Source organism: Lampris incognitus, chromosome 2 (assembly GCF_029633865.1).
Source record: "Lampris incognitus isolate fLamInc1 chromosome 2, fLamInc1.hap2, whole genome shotgun sequence".
NCBI classification, from domain to species: Eukaryota; Metazoa; Chordata; class Actinopteri; order Lampriformes; family Lampridae; genus Lampris; species Lampris incognitus.
In genome coordinates, this window is record NC_079212.1 from 78,589,230 (window position 1) to 78,609,249 (window position 20,020).

General features: G+C 46.5%; 1 protein-coding gene across 3 annotated transcripts in view; it reads right to left on the minus strand.

Annotated features, from left to right (window-relative positions):
• Positions 1-20,020, minus strand: part of hvcn1 (hydrogen voltage-gated channel 1) — a 61,723-nt gene that overhangs the window by 11,730 nt on the left and 29,973 nt on the right. For 2 of the 3 annotated variants that reach the window (XM_056274454.1, XM_056274452.1), the window contains exons 2-4: positions 7,293-7,501; positions 6,774-6,878; positions 4,890-5,121 (exon numbers count right to left, since the gene is read on the minus strand). In XM_056274454.1, the coding sequence (XP_056130429.1) occupies positions 4,890-5,121; positions 6,774-6,878; positions 7,293-7,469 (514 nt within the window). In that variant the 5' untranslated portion in view covers positions 7,470-7,501. The remainder of the gene's footprint in view (positions 1-4,889; positions 5,122-6,773; positions 6,879-7,292; positions 7,502-20,020) is intronic. The other variant, XM_056274455.1, reaches the window with a different exon arrangement.

Below are 20,020 nucleotides of genomic sequence, written 5' to 3' on the forward strand. Positions count from 1 at the left end.
TTTGCTGCTACCTTGCTTCTGCCATGGGATTCCCTTGTGGGATAAGTTTGACTCTTTAGCATGGGCAGTTGTGTCTCTGTCTTGGTCTGTTATGTCTCTGTCCTGGTCTGTTATGTCTCTGTCTTGGTCTGTTATGTCTCTGTCCCTGTCTATTATGTCTCTGTCCTGGTCTATTATGTCTCTGTGCTGGTCTATTATGTCTCTGTCCTGGTCTATTATGTCTCTGTCCTGGTCCATTATGTCTCTGTCCTGGTCTATTATGTCTCTGTCCTGGTCTATTATGTCTCTGTCCTGGTCTATTATGTCTCTGTGCTGGTCTATTATGTCTCTGTCCTGGTCTATTATGTCTCTGTCCTGGTCTATTATGTCTCTGTCTTGGTGGGATATTGTGGTGTATGTTGAGGCAAAGTCAATAGCTTTGTCTTATAGCTCTTTAGTTATGGAGGGGTAAAACTCACAAATATCTCAGCATATGAACGTATGCCTGCTCTTGTCATCTATGTCCTTAGACCATTTCGATACTTGGTCGGTGTTCTTCTGTGGGCTTGTACTTGTTGTCCCAACTACAGGTCCTGGACATCAACGTGGGGCTATATAGAGACGACGGGCTGGCAGTCTGCAACAAACCGGCAAGAGACGTGGAGAGAATGAAAAATAAAATGTGTAGCATATTCACAAACAATGGAATAAACATTTCCATTGAGGCTAACAAAAACCAGACTGACTTCCTGTCCTTCCAACTGTGCCCCAACACCACCCCAATATATAATTCACATACATTACCTTGTTATATTGAAATGTAGGCCATTTCAGCAACGCCCTGGCCCCTAAATGCTTTCCAAAACAAGCCCCAGTCCCACTGGCTGTAATGTTTCTACCCCTCCATTGGTTGCTGTGAATCATAACTACCTGCCCCATTGGTTGTTATAGTTTGAATGTTTCCTCATCTGATTGGTTGTTGTCCAACTGAAATTAAGGGCGTGACGGTGGGCAACGTAACTGTATGAACCACGTTAGCCGCTGATGAAACACACGAAACAGGCCTGTACTGCTATGCATTAAAACTTGTTTTTCCTGTATCTGTATCTATCCATACATATACTATATATACTATATATATATATACTATATATACTATATATATATATATATATATATATATATATATATATATATATATATATATATATATATATATATATACAGTGCATCCGGAAAGTATTCACACCCCTTCCCTTTCCCCACATTTTGTTACGTTACAGCCTTATTCCAAAATGGATTAAATTCATTTTTTTCTCATCAATCTACACACAATACCCCATAATGACAAAGTGAAAAAGGTTTTGTGGAAATTTTTGCAAATTTATTAAAAATAAAAAACTGAAACATTGCATGTATATAAGTATTCTCACCCTTTACTCAGTACTTGGTTGAGGCCCCCTTGGCAGCGATTACAGCCTCAAGTCTTCTTGGGTATGAAGCTACAAGCTTGGCACACCTATATTTGGGGTATTTCTCCCATTCTTCTCTGCAGATCCTCTCGAGCTCTGTAAGGTTAGATGGGGAGCGTAGCTGCACAGCTATTTTCAGGTCTTTCCAGAGATGTTCAATGGGGTTCAAGTCTGGGCTCTGGCTGGGCCACTCAAGGACATTCACAGACTTGTCCCGAAGCCACTCCTTCGTTGTCTTGGCTGTGTGCTTAGGGTCGTTGTCGTGTTGAAAGGTAAACCTTCACCCCAGTCTGAGGTCCTGAGTGCTCTGGAGCAGGTTTTCATCAAGGATCTCTCTGTACTTTGCTCCATTCATCTTTCCCTCGATCCTGACTAGTCTCCCAGTTCCTGCCGCTGAAGAACATCCCCACAGCATGATGCTGCCACCACCATGCTTCACTGTAGGGATGGTATTAGCAAGGTGATGAGAGGTGCCTGGTTTCATCCAGGCATTCAGGCCAAAGAGTTCAATCTTGGTTTCATCAGACCAGAGAATTTTGTTTCTCATGGTCTGAGAGTCCTTTAGGTGCTTTCTGGCAAACTCCAAGCGGGCTGTCATGTGCCTTTTATTGTGCAGAGGCTTCCGTCTGGCCACTCTACCATAAAGGCCTGATTGGTGGAGTGCTGCAGAGATGGTTGTCCTTCTGGAAGGTTCTCCCATATCCACAGAGGAACGCTGGAGCTCTGTCAGAGTGACCATCGGGTTCTTGGTCACCTCCCTGACCAAGGCCCTTCTCCCCTGATTGCTCAGTTTGGCAGGGCGGCCAGCTCTAGGAAGAGTCCTGGTGGATCCAAACTTCTTCCATTTACGAATGATGGAGACCACTGTGCTCTTCGGGACCTTCAAAGCTGTAGAAATGTTTTTGTACCCTTCCCCAGATCTGTGCCTCGATACAATCCTGTCTCGGAGGTCAACAGACAATTCGTTTGACTCCATGGCTTGGTTTCTGCTCTGACATGCACTGTCAACAGTGGGACCTTATATAGACAGGTGTGTGCCTTTCCAAATCATGTCCAATCAATTGAATTTACTATAGGTGGACTCCAATCAAGATGTAGAAACATCTCAAAGATGATCAGAGGAAACAGGATGAACCTGAGCTCAATTTTGAGTGTCATAGCAAAGGGTGCGAATACTTATGTACATGCAAGATTTCAGTTTTTATTTTTAATAAATTTGCAAAAATTTCTACAAAACCTTTTTCACTTTGTCATTATGGGGTATTGTGTGTAGATTGATGAGAGAAAAAAAGGAATTTAATCCATTTTGGAATAAGGCTGTAACATAACAAAATGTGGGGAAAGGGAAGGGGTGTGAATACTTTCCGGATGCGCTGTATACGTATATACACTCACTGGCCAATTTATTAGGTACACCTTGCTATTACCGGGTTGGACCCCCTTTTGCTTTCAGAACTGCCTTAATCCTTCGTGGCATAGATTCAACAAGGTACTGGAAACATTCCTCAGAGAGTTTGGTCCATATTGACATGATAGCATCACGCAGTTGCTGCAGATTTGTCGGCTGCACATCCATGATGCGAATCTCCCGGTCCACCACATCCTAAAGGTGCTCTATTGGATTGAGATCTGGTGACTGTGGAGGCCATTTGAGTACAGTGAACTCATTGTCATGTTCAAGAAACCAGTCTGAGATGATTCAAGCTTTATGACATGGCGCATTATCCTGCTGGAAGTAGCCATCAGAAGATGGGAACACTGTGGTCATAAAGGGATGGACATGGTCAGCAACAATACTCAGGTAGGCTGTGGCGTTGACACGATGCTCAATTGGTACTAAGGGGCCCAAAGTGTGCCAAGAAAATATCCCCCACACCATTACACCACCACCACCAGCCTGAACTGTTGATACAAGGCAGGATGGATCCATGCTTTCATGTTGTTGACGCCAAATTCTGACCCTACCAACCCGAATGTCGCAGCAGATATCGAGACTCATCAGACCAGGCAACATTTTTCCAATCTTCTATTGTCCAATTTTGGTGAGCCTGTGCGAACTGTAGCCTCAGTTTCTTGTTCTTAGCTGACAGGAGTGGCATCCAGTGTGGTTTTCTGCTGCTGTAGCCCATCTGCCTCAAGGTTCAACGTGTTGTGCGTTCAGAGATGCTCTTCTGCATACCTCGGTTGTAATGAGTGGTTATTTGAGTTACTGTTGCCTTTCTGTCAGCTCGAACCAGTCTGGCCATTCTCCTCTGACCTCTGGCATCAACAAGGCATTTTCGCCCACAGAACTGCCGCTCACTGGATATTTTCTCTTTTTCGGGCCATTCTCTGTAAACCCTAGAGATGGTTGTGCGTGAAAATCCCAGTAGATCAGCAGTTTCTGAAATACTCAGACCAGCCCGTCTGGCACCAACAACCATGCCACGTTCAAAGTCACTTAAATCACCTTTCTTCCCCATTCTGATGCTCGGTTTGAACTGCAGGAGATCGTCTTGACCATGTCTACATGCCTAAATGCATTGAGTTGCTGCCATGTGATTGGCTGATTAGAAATTTGTATTAACGAGCAGTTGGACAGGTGTGCCTAATAAAGTGGCCGGTGAGTGTATGTACACACACACACACACACACACACACACACACACACACACACACACACACATACATACATACATACATACATACATACATACATACATACATACATACGGCATCAAAAATGTATAAATGTAAAGTCTTACATTTCTTTTTTTTTCTTTTTGTTTTTTGCCACGTGTGATGGTAACGAGTTCATTCACATGGGATTGTTCCTCCTCTCCCCTTTTCCCCCCAATTGTATTTGGCCAATTACCCCACTCTTCCGAGCCATTCCGGTCTCTGCTCCACCCCCTCTGCTGATCCGGGGAGGGCTGCAGACTACCACATGCCTCCTCCCATACATGTGGAGTCACCAGCCGCTTCCTTTCACCTGACAATGAGGAGTTTCACCAGGGGGACGTAGCGCGTGGGAGGATCACGTTATTCCTCCCAGTCCCCCCCGAACAGGCGCCCCAAACGACCAGAGGAGGCGCTAGTGCAGTGACACATACCCACATTTGGCTTCCCATCCACAGACACACCAATTGTGTCTGTAGGGACGCCTGACCAAGCCGGAGGTACGACGGGGATTCGAACTGCTGATCCCCGTGTTGGTAGGCAACAGAATAGACCGCTACGCTACCCAGACGCCCCGAAAACTTGTATGTCTTACAGCCTTATAATATGACCATGGATAATGTGCAATTATTCAAGACATGATGAAGTGGAAGACAAGTTTCTTTTGAAGTTGTCTGGGTTTGCGGTAGCACAGCTGGACAGACGCCATACTGATGCATGCTGAAGCAGCAGCCCCGCGGTTGTCCACCTGGTCTTCACAGTGAAACCAGTTGTACTTACCATTAAGAATCCTTGCCACCCTCCAGAGTCGCAGCAGAATCAGAAGACCCATGCCGTCGAAGCTATCCTCATTAGAGATGAAGACAATGTCCAACACAAAGGACACCACCACCACCGCCCCATCAAATACCTCAAACCTGTGCTGAAAGAACTCCAGGCAGAAGGCGTACAGCTTGCCAGCCAGCTCCACCATGAAGAAGGTGAGAAGAGCAATGCTCAGGTAGTGGAAGACCTGCACAAAGGACTCGTGTGAGGGACCCACATGCAGCAGTCTGAGCTTTCCGATCACACTGACATTTTGCTTTTGGCACATGTGTGTCTTTGGATCAGGTGTTGCATTTTTTTTTAATTTGACATAAACATGTCTTTTTTTTTAATTTGATACGAACATGTCATTTTTTAATTTGATATGAACATGTCATTTTTTTTAATTTGATACGAACATGTCATTTTTTAATTTGATACGAATGTCATTTTTTTTCATTTGATATGAACATGTCAATTTTTTAAACTTGACATGAACAAGTCATTTTTTGAATTTGATATGAGCATGCCATTTTTTATTTGATATGAACATGTCATTTTTCATTTGATATGAACATGTCATTTTTTATTTGATATGAACACGTCATTTTTTATTTGATATGAACACGTCATTTTTTATTTGATATGAACACGTCATTTTTTATTTGATATGTACATGTAATTTTTTATTTGATATGAACATGTCATTTTTTCATCTGCTACGAACATGTCATTTTTTAAATTTGATATGAACATGTCATTTTTTATTTGATATGAACATGTCAATTTTTTAAACTTGACATGAACAAGTCATTTTTTGAATTTGATATGAACATGTCAATTTTTTAATTTGATATGAACATGCCATTTTTTATTTGATATGAACATGTCATTTTTAATTTGATACGAACATGTCATTTTTTAATTTGATACGAACAAGTCATTTTTCATTTGATATGAACATGTCATTTTTTTAATTTGATATGAACATGTAATTTTTTATTTGATATGAACATGTCAATTTTTTCAACTTGACATGAACAAGTCATTTTTTGAATTTGATATGAACATGTAATTTTTTAATTTGATATGAACATGTCATTTTTTAAATTTGATATGAACATGTCATTTTTTAAATTTGATACGAACATGTCATTTTTTAAATTTGATACGAACATGTCATTTTTTAATTTGATACGAACATGTCATTTTTTTATTTGATATGAACATGTCATTTTTTAAAATTTGATATGAACATGTCATTTTTTAATTTGATATGAACATGTCATTTTTTTTCATTTGATATGAACATGTCAATTTTTTAAACTTGACATGAACAAGTCATTTTTTGAATTTGATACGAGCATGTCATTTTTTTAATTTGATATGAACATGTCATTTTTCTATTTGATATGAACATGTCAATTTTTTAAACTTGACATGAACAAGTCATTTTTTGAATTTGATATGAACATGTCAATTTTTTAATTTGATATGAACATGCCATTTTTTATTTGATATGAACATGTCATTTTTCATTTGATACGAACACGTCATTTTTTATTTGATATGAACACGTCATTTTTTATTTGATATGAACATGTAATTTTTTATTTGATATGAACATGCCATTTTTTATTTGATATGAACATGCCATTTTTTATTTGATATGAACATGCCATTTTTTATTTGATACGAACATGTTATTTTTTTTATTTTATACGAACATGTCAATTTTTTTGATATGAACATGTCATTTTTTATTTAATATGAAAATGCCATTTGGAAACACACGGTCATTTATATTGGACCTTGCGGTCAGAGTTTAGTGTGTTAACGTTTCATTTAGACTTCACCAACCTGAGGTGCAACATGTCCATGTTCCAATTGGATGATGGACAGATCTATCAGCAGCTCACATAAAACAAATATAGCATCCAGTATTACCAAACATACCACAACCACCTGGAAGAAGAGCAACACAGTCATCATAGAACCACAGACCAACTGACTCAGGAATACAACAACAGGCGCACCTCTCTGACAAGGCATGTGGCTGAAGCAAGTCAAAACTAAATAAATAAATAAAACAGGGACAACAGAAAACGTGCCTTGGTACCTTGTCTCTGATCTACTATGAGAGCTATTAGCAAGCAAACAAGGTGTGCACATTGATAAACTCATCTTTCACACCACCCTACAGGGGTGGTGGTGGCGGGGGGGGGGGGTCAACACAAGGTATATTTGACTGTACAATAGTAAATTCCTGATAAGTGAGAATTTCAAATGTGAACAACAACACAAAAAAAGACACTAGTGCATTAAAATGCCTGATGGCAGTGTCCACCTAGAAAGCTGAGCAACAAGCGAGGGACTCACCTGGAACCGTTCAGAGCTGTAAAGCCTTTTAAAGGAGTCCCTTAAGGTCAGCTCTGTTGGATATTCACCGGTGGCTGGACCCAGCTCCTCACTGGCTTCATGAAGCTCTTCTTCCTCATTTGTTCCCTGTCCTTTTTCATCACCCACAGTTGTGAAGTACTTGAGGTACTGAGCCATGACAAGACTCTGGAGTTAGGCTTTGTTCTACCCTGCAAAGAGACAAATAAAATTACTTAGTTGAATTCAGTTATCATCAGTTTCCCCAAAGATTACCAAGTTTAAAATGGGGGGGGGGCAGCAGTATCTGCACATATTAACTCCTGTTCAGAAAAGTATTCAACCACTTCTTCTGGTTCATCACTAGCAGTTAGAAATACAGCTGCAAGTAGAGATTGGGGTTTTCAAGGCCATTTTAAGAGACTTTGTTCACAAACTGACACAAACGGAGACACTTAACGTCACAGACCAAGAGCTACATGGTAACACTCAGAACTGGATTTGGTCAGTCAGCATTTATTTAGCACAATGGCTCCAGTATCCACCAAAGACTTTTGGACCAGTTTGCATCCATCACTATATCATCCATCACTAAGCATGAATGATGATGCTGTCTAAGGGCTTTCATTTTTTGTCCTTTAAAAGTAATCATCAAAACGTGACAGTTTATCACAGCTGCACAGAAATCCTTATAAATAAATATAGCTGCAAATACTGATTTGTACCTCACGACCTCAGACTGACTTTGACTAAAACAATCTAACCATTCTAGTTAGATTGTTTAAGGGTTTTTTTCTTAATGATTATGCATTTTTCCAATTTCTTATTTTCATTTTGAAGTCCATCCAGCAATCCATTATCCAAACCGCTTATCCAGCTCTCAGGGTCGCGGGGATGCTGGAACCTATCCCAGCAGTCATTGGGCGGCAGGTGGGGAGACACCCTGGACCGGCCACCACAGATTTTCATCACAGATGGCCTGTGATTTTGATGATTTTGATGTCTGTTACAAATATTTGTGTGGGTGTGAGATGGAAGAGAAAGAAGAATTCTGGAGTGAGTTGGATGAAGTGGTGGAGAGGGTACCCAAGGAGGAGAGAGTGGTGATTGGAGTGGACTTCAGTGGACATGTTCGTGAAGGAAACAGAGGTGATGAGGAGTTGATGGGAAGGTATGGAGTCAAGGAGAGAAATGTGGAAGGACAGATGGTGGTGGATTTTGTGAAAAGGATGGAAGTGGCTGAGGTGAATACATATTTCAAGAAGAGGGAAGAACACAGGGTGACGTATAAGAGTGGAGGAAAGTGCACACCGGTGGACTATATGTTGTGTAGAAGGCGTGATCTAAAAGGGATTGGAGACTGCAAGGTGGTGAGAGGGGAGAACGTAGCTAGGCAGCATCGGATGGTGGTCTGTAGGATGACTTTGGAGACCAAGATGAGGAAGCGAGTGAAGACACAGCCGAAGATCAAATGGTGGAAGTTGAAGAAGGAAGACTGTTGTGTGGAGTTCAGGCAGGAGTTAAAACAGGCACTGAGTGGTAGTGAAGAGTTGCCAGATGGCTGGGCAAGCACTGCAGAAATAGTGAGGGAGACAGCTAGGAAGGTACTTCGTGTGTCATCAGGACAGAGGAAGGAAGACAAGGAGACTTGGTGGTGGAATGAGGAAGTACAGCAAAGTATACAGAGGAAGAGGTTGGCAAAGAGGAAGTGGGATGGTCAGAGAGATGAAGAAAGTACACAGGAGTACAAGGAGATGCAGCGTAAAGCAAAGAGAGAAGTGGCAAAGGCAAAAGGAAAAGGCGTATGGTGAGTTGTATGACAGGTTAGACACTAAGGAAGGAGAAAAAGACTTGTACAGATTGGCTAGACAGAGGGACCGAGCTGTAAAGGATGTGCAGCAAGTTAGGGTGATGAAGGATAGAGATGGAAATGTGCTGACAAGCGAGGAGAGTGTGCTGAGAAGGTAGAAGGAATACTTTGAGGGGCTGATGAATGATGAAAATGAGAGAGAGAGAGAAGGTTGGATGATGTGGGGATAGTGAATCAGGAAGTGCAGTGGATTAACAAGGAGGAAGTGAGGGCAGCTATGAAGAGGATGAAGAGTGGCAAGGCAGTTGGTCCTGATGACATACCTGTGGAGGCATGGAGATGTTTAGGAGAGATGGCAGTGTAGTTTTTAACTAGATTGTTTAACACAATCTTGGAAAGTGAGAGGATGCCTGAGGAGTGGAGAAGAAGCATACTGGTACCGATTTTCAAGAACAAGGCCGACGTGCAGAACTGTAGCAACTACAGAGATATAAAGTTGATCAGCCATAGCATGAAGATTTGGGAAAGAGTAATCGAAGCTAGGTTAAGAGGAGGAGAGGTGATGATCAGCGAGCGCAGTATGGTTTCATGCCACGAAAGAGCACCACAGATGCGATGTGTGCTTTGAGAGTGTTGATGGAGAAGTATAGAGAAGGCCAGAAGGAGTTACATTGTGTCTTTGTAGATTTAGAAAACGCGTACGACAATGTCTTCAGTTGTTACATACATCAAACTGCAGTGGGCACATTTGTAAAGGAAGAGTAGGGTAATTGAACTGATACAATTGGGTAGAAAAAGAGGGGGGGTGATGAGGATGTGCACATCCTTGATGGGGAGGAACGCTGGTTTGAACAAGGAGTCAAAGAGGCCATGTATGTGAAGAGGGAATGACCATCCCTGAACTGGGAGGGGGGGGGGGCTAAGAGTACATCTGTCACCATCTTACAATGCTGTGATCGCAACTATTCCCCAACCCTCTGTGAATAGTACACATGGCCACTGTAAATCTAGTTAATGGTCACACCATATTTGCATATGAAACTGGTTGTTGGTTTGGGTCGTTATACCACTGTATTGTTTATAAACACACTGAATCGTTTATAAAAACTATTGTTTATAAACACACTGTATTGTTTATAAACACACTGAATCGTTTATAAACACTATTGTTTATAAACACTCAATAGTTTATAAACACACTTCATTGTTTATAAACATTATCGTTTATAAACACACTGAATCCTTTATAAACACTATTGTTTATAAACACTGTATTGTTTATCTGTCGTTTATAAACACACTATCGTTTATAAACACTATTGTTTATAAACACCCTCAATCGTTTATGAACACACCTCATTGTTTATAAGAACACTATCGTTTATAAACACTATCGTTTACAACTCACGCTTCCAAATTCAGCCTGAGTCTTGTAGACTGAGGTTATGTGAAGAGACCACTTCACTGTAGACACACGAAGACACCTGGTCTGTTAACTATCGTCTTTCACTGGTTGTGTTGATGCTTCTGTCTAGTCCACCAGACAGGAAGTTCATCACGGCTCGCTACTTGCAGCTTGAGTTAATACACTATTTTTGTTGGACCGAGCAGGAAGTTGTGTGTGTGTGTGTGTGTGTGTGTGTGTGTGTGTGTGTGTGTGTGTGTGTGTGTGTGTGTGTGTGTGTGTGTGTGTCTGTGTCTGTGTGTCTGTGTGTCTGTGTGTCTGTGTTGTCTCTGGTGGACCAGAACACTGCTGACTGCAGTAAAATGCATCACTGCCAGCGTTCAGTTTGGGATTTTTTTCCGTGAATGTTGCAACAAACAGCCCACTTTGTCCTTCCTGCCAACACAAAGGCTTTTCTTACAGGGACATAGCCAGAACACCACCGTGTTACACACCTCCGTGTTACACACCTCCTTCAACACTACACAGTAGCGTAACGCAATATCACTTGGATGGAAACTCTGACACAACGCTCGGTGAGAACCAAATATTGTGGAGTGGCTGATGTGTAATCAGTCAGTTCCTCTCCGCAGCCTGACATACTGACTGCGTTTACATGGAGTCAGAAGAAGTGGGTTTGTTGTGCGCAGCCTGACATACTGACTGCGTTTTAATGGAGTCAGAAGAAGTGGGTTTGTTGTGCGCAGCCTGCCATACTGACTGCGTTTACATGAAATCAGAAGAAGTGGGTTTGTTGTGCGCAGCCTGACATACTGACTGCCTTTACATGGAGTCAGAAGAATGGGTTTGTTGTGCGCAGCCTGACATACTGACTGCGTTTACATGGAGTCAGAAGAACTGTGTTTCTGGTGCGCAGCCTGACATACTGACTGCGTTTACATGGAGTCAGAAGAAGTGGGTTTGTTGTGCGCTTCCTGACATACTGACTGCGTTTACATGGAGTCAGAAGAAGTGGGTTTGTTGTGCGCAGCCTGACATACTGACTGCCTTTACATGGAGTCAGAAGAAGTGGGTTTGTTGTGCGCAGCCTGCCATACTGACTGCGTTTACATGGAGTCAGAAGAAGTGGGTTTGTTGTGCGCAGCCTGACATACTGACTGCGTTTACATGGGGTCAGAAGAAGTGGGTTTGTTGTGCGCAGCCTGACATACTGACTGCCTTTACATGGAGTCAGAAGAAGTGGGTTTGTTGTGCGCAGCCTGAGATACTGACTGCGTTTACATGGAGTCAGTAGAAGTGGGTTTGTTGTGCGCAGCCTGCCATACTGACTGCGTTTACATGGAGTCAGAAGAAGTGGGTTTGTTGTGCGCAGCCTGACATACTGACTGCCTTTACATGGAGTCAGAAGAAGTGGGTTTGTTGTGCGCAGCCTGACAAACTGACTGCGTTTACATGGAGTCAGAAGAAGTGTGTTTCTGGTGCGCAGCCTGACATACTGACTGCGTTTACATGGAGTCAGAAGAAGTGGGTTTGTTGTGCGCAGCCTGACATACTGACTGCGTTTACATGGAGTCAGAAGAAGTGGGTTTGTTGTGCGCAGCCTGACATACTGACTGCCTTTACATGGAGTCAGAAGAAGTGGGTTTGTTGTGCGCAGCCTGAGATACTGACTGCGTTTACATGGAGTCAGAAGAAGTGGGTTTGTTGTGCGCAGCCTGCCATACTGACTGCGTTTACATGGAGTCAGAAGAAGTGGGTTTGTTGTGCGCAGCCTGACATACTGACTGCGTTTACGTGGAGTCAGAAGAAGTGGGTTTCTGGTGCGCAGCCTGACATACTGACTGCGTTTACATGGAGTCAGAAGAAGTGAGTTTGTTGTGCGCAGCCTGACATACTGACTGCGTTTACATGGAGTCAGAAGAAGTGGGTTTGTTGTGTTAATCCGACTAAAAGTGGCCTTTAACATACATGGAGACGTGTTAGTCCGACTGAAGTCGTACTAAATCGGATTTCTCGAAGTGGGACTAACACACCTAGATAACGCGGTTGGCAATGGATGCACTCTGGCATGTATACGCTTCAATCGGCCCCGAACTGGTCTAGGCGTTCTGCGCATGTTCCATAGTTCCCGCGGCGGCCTTTATTTTTTTTTTCCTTCAGTTTTCCCCCTTTTTTCTCCCCAGCTGTATCTGGCCATTTATCCCGCTCTTTTTTTTTTTAGCCGTACCGGTCGCTGCTCTACCCCTTCTCTGCCGATCCGGGCGTCGTCCCGACCGACCAGAGGAGGCGCTAGCGCAGCGACCAGGGCAAATACCTGTGTTACCTCCGACCAAGCCAGAGGTAACACAGGGATTCGATTCCTCGGCGGTCTGTCATCCAGTGCTAGAGCTTGGCAACTGACGTCATTGCGCAATGCATTGTGGGGAGGAGCCGCCATATTGTGATGCCATGGACGCTAGCCGGTAACACGCATTTTTTTCCTCGTACTGCTGAGCTAAGTATGCTTAAAATAGCTTGGCACAAGTGGATTATACCAAGACAAAGCCCTACCGGACGCCAAGAAACGCCATATTGACAAAATCAATGTTATCGGAAATGTCGATCCTTGTGAAATCCCAAAAGGCCAATGGATCCTTGACCCTGACGCCTTGCCTCCCCTCAAGTTTCCTGGTATGTTTGCATATCTTGGGAGTGGTGTCCGTGGCTACACCGCCGGACAGTTTCGTAATTACAAGTCTTGGGAAGCGAGCATTCGGCTCACCAGTGGTTGAGTACATGACCCGGAGATTGAAAAACCCTGTCGTCCGAACGAAGGTACCGGCTTTCTTTTGGCATCCGTCCTTTGTGTACCCGGCAACGTCACGTAGAGAACACATTAACGTTACAATATTCACATTTGTCTGCGTCCGGGTTATGCACCATATGCGACTTAATGAGCCGCCTTTAAAGCCCCGGATGATCGGCCGCCGGCGTGTTTGACTGCTGAAATGAGAAAATTAAGTGTTTGTCTTTACTGTCAAGCACACTGATTACTGTTACAGTGTAGTGACCTACTCAGAGGTTAGATATTCACCATGCGAGCCAGAGACGGTCCCTTTAAGACAGTGGGCGGGGTTAGCAAGGGGTATTGTGGGTAGACATGAGGCTGAAGTTTAGCATAATAAACTACTGACTTAGTTTAGTTGGAAGAAATAAACGACCCCACGGCTGTGTGGTGTGGTCAAAAGGAGAAGTGGTCTGGTCTCCTTTCTTTCATCCTCCACATTGGTGACCCCAGCGTGAGCCATGGAGAACGAAGCTCCCAGTGCAGCGGCAGTGACTAACGCCGTCTCGCTCAAACTGCCCGACTTCTGGGAAACGGCTGCGGCAGCAAGGTTCGCTCACATCGAAGCCCAGTTCGCCATTAGGAACATCACCGTGGATGAGACCAATACCACCACGTCGTGGCGGCACCCGGAACATCTACGGCGTCACGGATATTGGGCCTGCTGCAAGCACCGCCGCCCACGGATAAGTACGGTACGATTGAGAGACACTTGCTGCAGGCTTCTGAGCTAGCAGAGGTGGAGTGGGCCGACTGGTGGTGTTCGCTGCAAGGCTTGGGAGATGGCAAGCCATCGGAGCTAATGGACAAGATGCTGAGTATGCTGGGTTCGTGCAACCCCGCCTTGCTTTTCGGCCAGCTGTTCCTCCGTCAGTTCCCCTCGCACGTCCGTGCTGCCTTGGCCAGCTCCAAGTTGTCCACCACCAGCAACTTTCGGGAGTTGGCCGCGGAGGCTGACAGGATTTTCCTCGTCAGCCAACAGCACCGGTTGAGGCTGCGGGCGTCGCCGCGGCAGCAGTTTCTCATCGGCAGCAGGACTCAAGGGGACTGTGCTTCTACCATGCTAGGTTTGGAACCAAAGCCAAGCAATGCCGTGCACCATGCACTTTCAGCAGAGCGGGAAATCCAGGGCCGGCGCTCAGTAGTAGCCCTGAGCGTTGCCCAGGAAGGCAGGCTGCTGTTTATTCAGGACACCATCTCCGGCCGACGGTTGGTAGGTGATTCGGGCGCGCGGCGGATCATCCTACCTGCGACACCAGTGGACCCCTATGGATGCTGCTAACGGCACTCCCGTACGCACCTATGGCATGAGGTATGTGGAGGTGGTTTTTGGAGGTCGGCGGTTCGGCCGGGACTTTGTAATGGCGAAGGCGACCATTGCCCTCCTGGGTTCGGATTTCCTGCGCGCTTATGGACTGTTGGTAGACGTTAAAAACCCGCCGCTTGATTGACGCCGTCTCCTTCTGCTCCTACCCATGTACGCTGGGGGAGGCGGGTCCCATCGGCTTGTCCAACATGATTGCCACCGGGGATGAATTTCAGCGTCTGCTCGCTGAGTTTCCGGACCTCACAACGCCGAACTCATCTCTCATCAGCAGTCGCCAAGTATGGAGTGGAACACTACATCACCACCACGGGCCCCCCAGTCTACGCCCGTGCACGGCGCCTCGACCCAGCCAAGCTCGCCATCGCCCAGGAGGAGTTTGCCAACATGGAGCGCCTCGGCATCGTGCGCCGCTCCGACAGTCCATGGGCCTCCCCCCTGCATATGGTCACGAAGGCTAACGGTGGCTGGCGCCCATGTGGTGATTACCGCCGCCTCACCAACGCCACACCGCTACCCCGCCCAGCACATCCAGGACTTCTCCATGCACTTGGCGGGGGCGGTCATCTTCTCCAAGGTGGACCTCGTGCGCGGATACCACCAGGTGCCGGTCCGCCCACAGGATGTGCCGAAGACGGCAGTGATCACGCCGTTCGGCCTGTTCAAGTTCCTGAGGGATGCCGTTTGGGCTCAAAGGGGCTGCACAGACCTTTCAGCGGCTCATGGACTCTGTGCTGCGAGATATGCCGTTCCTGTTTTTTTACGTGAACGACATTCTGGAGCACCTGGTCCACCTCTGGCAGCTGTTCGAACGGCTCAGCCAGCATGGGCTCATCGTCAAGCCAGCGAAGTGCCAGTTGGGCCTGCCAGCCATTGATTTCCACGGGCACTGGGCTATAAAGGATGGAGCAACCCCCTTCCCCGACAAGGTGGACGCCGTCGCCAGGTTCCCACGCCCGAACACGGTGAAGTCCCTGCAGGAGTTCCTGGGCATGGTGAACTTTTACAACCGGTTCATTCCCCGGGCAGCTCATCTCATGCGCCCCCTGTATGAGGCTCTGAAGGGTAAGGACCCCAAGGGCCCAGTGGACTGGTCGGAAGAGAGAAACCGGGCATTTGAGGATGCTACGGCTGCGCTGGCTGATGCCGCCTTGTTGGCGCACTCATCACCAACTGCCCCAGTAGCACTCACCACGGATGCCTCAGATTACGCCATGAGGGTAGTGTATGAGCAGTGGATGGGCAGAGCCTGGCAGCCGCTTGCTCTTTTCAGCTGCCAGCTGAGCTTCTTGGCCTGTTTCTCGCCATCCGCCGCTTACGGTTCCTGCTGGAAGGCTGCTGCTTCTCTGTCTTTGTGGACCACAAGCCGCTGACATTCGCCATGGCCAAAGCCACCGAGCCATGGTCTGGGCGCCAACAGCGCCAGCTCTCCTACATCTCCGAGTTCACCACTGACATCCTGCACGTCGCCGGCAGAACAACTTCGTCGATGACTGCCTCTCCCGGGCGATGTGGGGGGCCGTCCACTTGGGACTCGACTACGCAGACATGGCTGCAGACCAGGCTGCTGACACAGAAGTGCAGGCCTACCGGACTGCTGAGACCGGGCTGCAGTTGGAGGATGTGGTGTTCAACGACACCGGGGCCACGCTTCTCTGTGACAGCTCCACGGGTCAGCCCCGACCCATGGTGCCCAAGGGCTGGCGGCGACGGGTTTTCAACGCCATCCATGGCCTTTCACACCAAGGCGTGAAGGCGTCAACGAAGTTGGTGGGGGCCAAGTTCGTGTGGCATGGCCTCAGGAAGGATGTCAAGGACTGGGCGGGCACCTGTGTGGCGTGTCAGCGCTCCAAGGTTCATCGCCACACCAAGGCACCCCTTGTGCTCTTCCCAGTGCCTGGGAGGCGTTTCGACCATGTCAATGTCGAGTAGGACCCCTCCCTCCTCCCGTGGTGTCACTCATCTCCTTACCGTGGTGGACAGGACCACTAGGTGGCCAGAGGCTATTCCGTTGTCAGCCACGTCTGCTAAGGTGGCCCGGGCGTTCATCGGGTCCTGGGTAGCCCGGTTTGGCACGCCATCTGACCTCACTTCTGACCGGGTCCCGCAGTTCACATCTGAGCTCAGGACTGCAGTCGCTGAAAGCCTAGAGGTGAAGCTGGATCGCACCATGGCGTACAACCTGCAGGGCAATGGTTTAAGTGAGCGGTTTCATCGTTCTATGAAGGCCGCTCTTTGGGCCAGCCTCACAGAGAGTAGCTGGGTCGACTGGCTCCCATGGGTCATGCTGGGCCTGCGGACCGCCCCTAAGGAAGACCTCCAGTCCTCATCGGCCGAGCTGGTTTATGGCCAGCCACTACGGGTCCCGGGGGAATTTCTGCCAGATGGCACGGCACCCTGGTCTGCTGCCGCCAACGGGCTGTGTTCCAGGACACTGCCGGTGTTTTCACTCCAGTCCCAACTTCGCAGCACAGCCTCCCTCAGTCTTACATCCCCAAGGACCTACAGTCAGCCGGGTACGTCTTCATCCGGCATGATGCCCACCGTACTCCCCTGCGGCCCCCCTACGATGGCCCCTTCCGTGTCCTGGCAGCGGGGGCTAAGAGCTTTGTTGTGGATGTCGGTGGTAAGCAGGAGTGGGTTTCAGTGGACCGCTTCAAGCCGGCTCACCTGGACTTGGACAGGCCGGTTCAGCTGGCTCAGCCCCCTCGGCCTGGACGCCCCCCTACTCCTACACCCGTCAAGAGGAGCCGTTTTGGCCGCATTATTCGTACCCCGCCACGTTGATTTTTTTTTTCTTTTTTTCTTGTTGTCATGGTGAATTCTGGGGGGGCGTGTGTAGTGACCTACTTGCAGGTTACATATTCACCATGCAGGCCAGAGGCGGTCCCTTTAAGAAAGTGGGCGGGGTTAGCAGGGGGTATTGTGGGTAGACACGCGGCTGAGGTTTAGCAGAATGAACTACTGACTTAGTTTTAGTTGGAGGAAATAAACGACCCCACGGCTGAGTGGTCAAAAGGAGAAGTGGTCTGGTCTCCTTTCTTTCACCCTCCACAACAGCGCTATTGTTACTTCCTTTGAATGCATTATTGTTGATATTTGATATTTTTGTTGCACTTTAAGAGGTTTACTTTGCTTAGACAATGTTTACATTTGATACGTGAAAAATTCAGCTTTGCTTCACTCCAACAATCTTTTGCACATCGTTATATTGTTCATATATGTGGTGGATATGTTGATATGAGTTTTAACCTTTTTGTTTCTGAAGATGTTTACTCAGACATGTTTACATTCAATGCTGGAAAAATTCAGTTAAATTTCAAATTCAACCACCCAAAATCTGCATGTTGTACTTGCAAATTACATTTTTATTTAATCAGTTTCTACAAGATCACATTGTCTCATCTTGTTTTCAATTCAAGTATTAAAGTACACAAACATTTCGTCAAAAAAACTCAACCTCAACCTGAAATATCTACAGCAGTGAAATAAAACATACATTAGTACAACAGTAACAGCATAGAAATATGCAATATTAGTAAAACACTGTATTGTTGAAAGAGTATTTTTTACTTTTCATACTTTATGTACATTTTGCCAAAAATATATTCTTTTAGGATCTGAAAACTTTGTACATTTCTGCATACATCATTTGTCAATTTTAACATGCACATTTGTCATATTCACCCAGTTTTACAACCACACTGGGACACGTGTTAAGAAGTATACAGCAAACATTCACTAACTTGTTAAGAAGTGTCCTCTCCTCCCCCTCACATGGCCGTAACAAGCTAACTGGTATTCTCCTGTGTAACGTTGTGTACTTGCTGCGCATACTACCAATCACCCTTCCAACATGAACCCTCAGGTGTGCCACCGCTCGGGTGTTTTCCACATCCTTAGCATTGAGCTGGCATCTTCCTTCAGGGAACGCAGGACCTTTGACCTCTGCACACGTCATCCCCACACTGTCCTTGATACTGAAGCCTCGATCAGCTAACACCATGTCACCCGGTAACAGTTTGTTACGAAGGCCACAGTTCTCAGTCACGTGCCTGTCGGAGGTACGCCCACCCCACCCCTTGGCAATAAATGATATTGCACCTTGTGGCGTAACACCGATGAGGTATTCCATGGTGTGTAGTGGGGAAAGGCCTGCGCAGGGGCTTTTAGATTTGATGGCCTGTCTGTACGCATTTCAAAGCAGTCGACAATAATAGCTACACATTTCCCAAAAGCGTCCAAAAACGAATGTGGCCTTGCGCTTGTAAACAATGCCTCTCTGGCCAGTAGACCAGGGGCTGTTTTAGCTCCTGCCCCTTACAGGAATGACGGATTTATTTTTCATTTCGGTGTCAAACGTGTTACTTTTTTAGTACCATCGATTACTGTCGAGATATAATAAGACATCTAGAATTTAGCCGAAACTCGGCGGCCGCCTATAGCTCCTTTAAGGCGTGCGTACAACACATCTATGGTGTCAGTAAAGGCAGCGGAAAGAGTTTTAGGTGGAGCATCAAAAAGATGGGTGAGGTGCTGGACTGGACGGTCCAGCCTCAGATGTAGGATTGTCAACACAACCGTTTGAAAGGATGACAGCTTTTGTGTAACTGGCAGGAAAGCCTTAACATTGGTGAACAATGACATTAAAATGGCAAAACATGGAATTCCTGTGTCATACCGGACCTTATTTGTGTCACCCTTTAAAAAGTCTTCATCCATCTTTCTTTGTTCAGCTCACACCTAAGCTCCCTGTTCTCTCGCAACACATGGTTGATTTCTGCACTATTGCACTGACAGAATTGACATTCTGTTCTTCTTTGTCTCTTCGCTGTTGGTTCATGTGCCACTTCATCTTCTGCCTGGTCTACACCTTCCTCATCCGCTGCTGCTTCCTCATCTGCCCGGTCTCCACATTCATCATATTCTACAGGTCCCACCTCTGCCTGGTCACCACCTTCCTCATCATCTGCCACTTCTGCCTCTGCCTGGTCACCACCTTCCTCATCGTCTGCCACTTCTGCCTCTGCCTGGTCACCACCTTCCTCATCGTCTGCCACTTCTGCCTCTGCCTGGTCACCACCTTCCTCATCTGCTGTCACTTCTGCCTCTGCCTGGTCACCACCTTCCTCATCTGCTGCCACTTCTGCCTCTGCCTGGTCACCACCTTCCTCATCTGCTGTCACTTCTGCCTCTGCCTGGTCACCACCTTCCTCATCTGCTGCCACTTCTGCCTCTGCCTCGTCACCACCTTCCTCATCTGCTGCCGCTCCCGCCTGCTTTATTTCTTTCTCGTCTTCTGCAGTGGTTTCTCCCTGCATTTGGGATTCACTGCTGTCTCCTGCTGCTGGCATGCTCATTTGTTTTC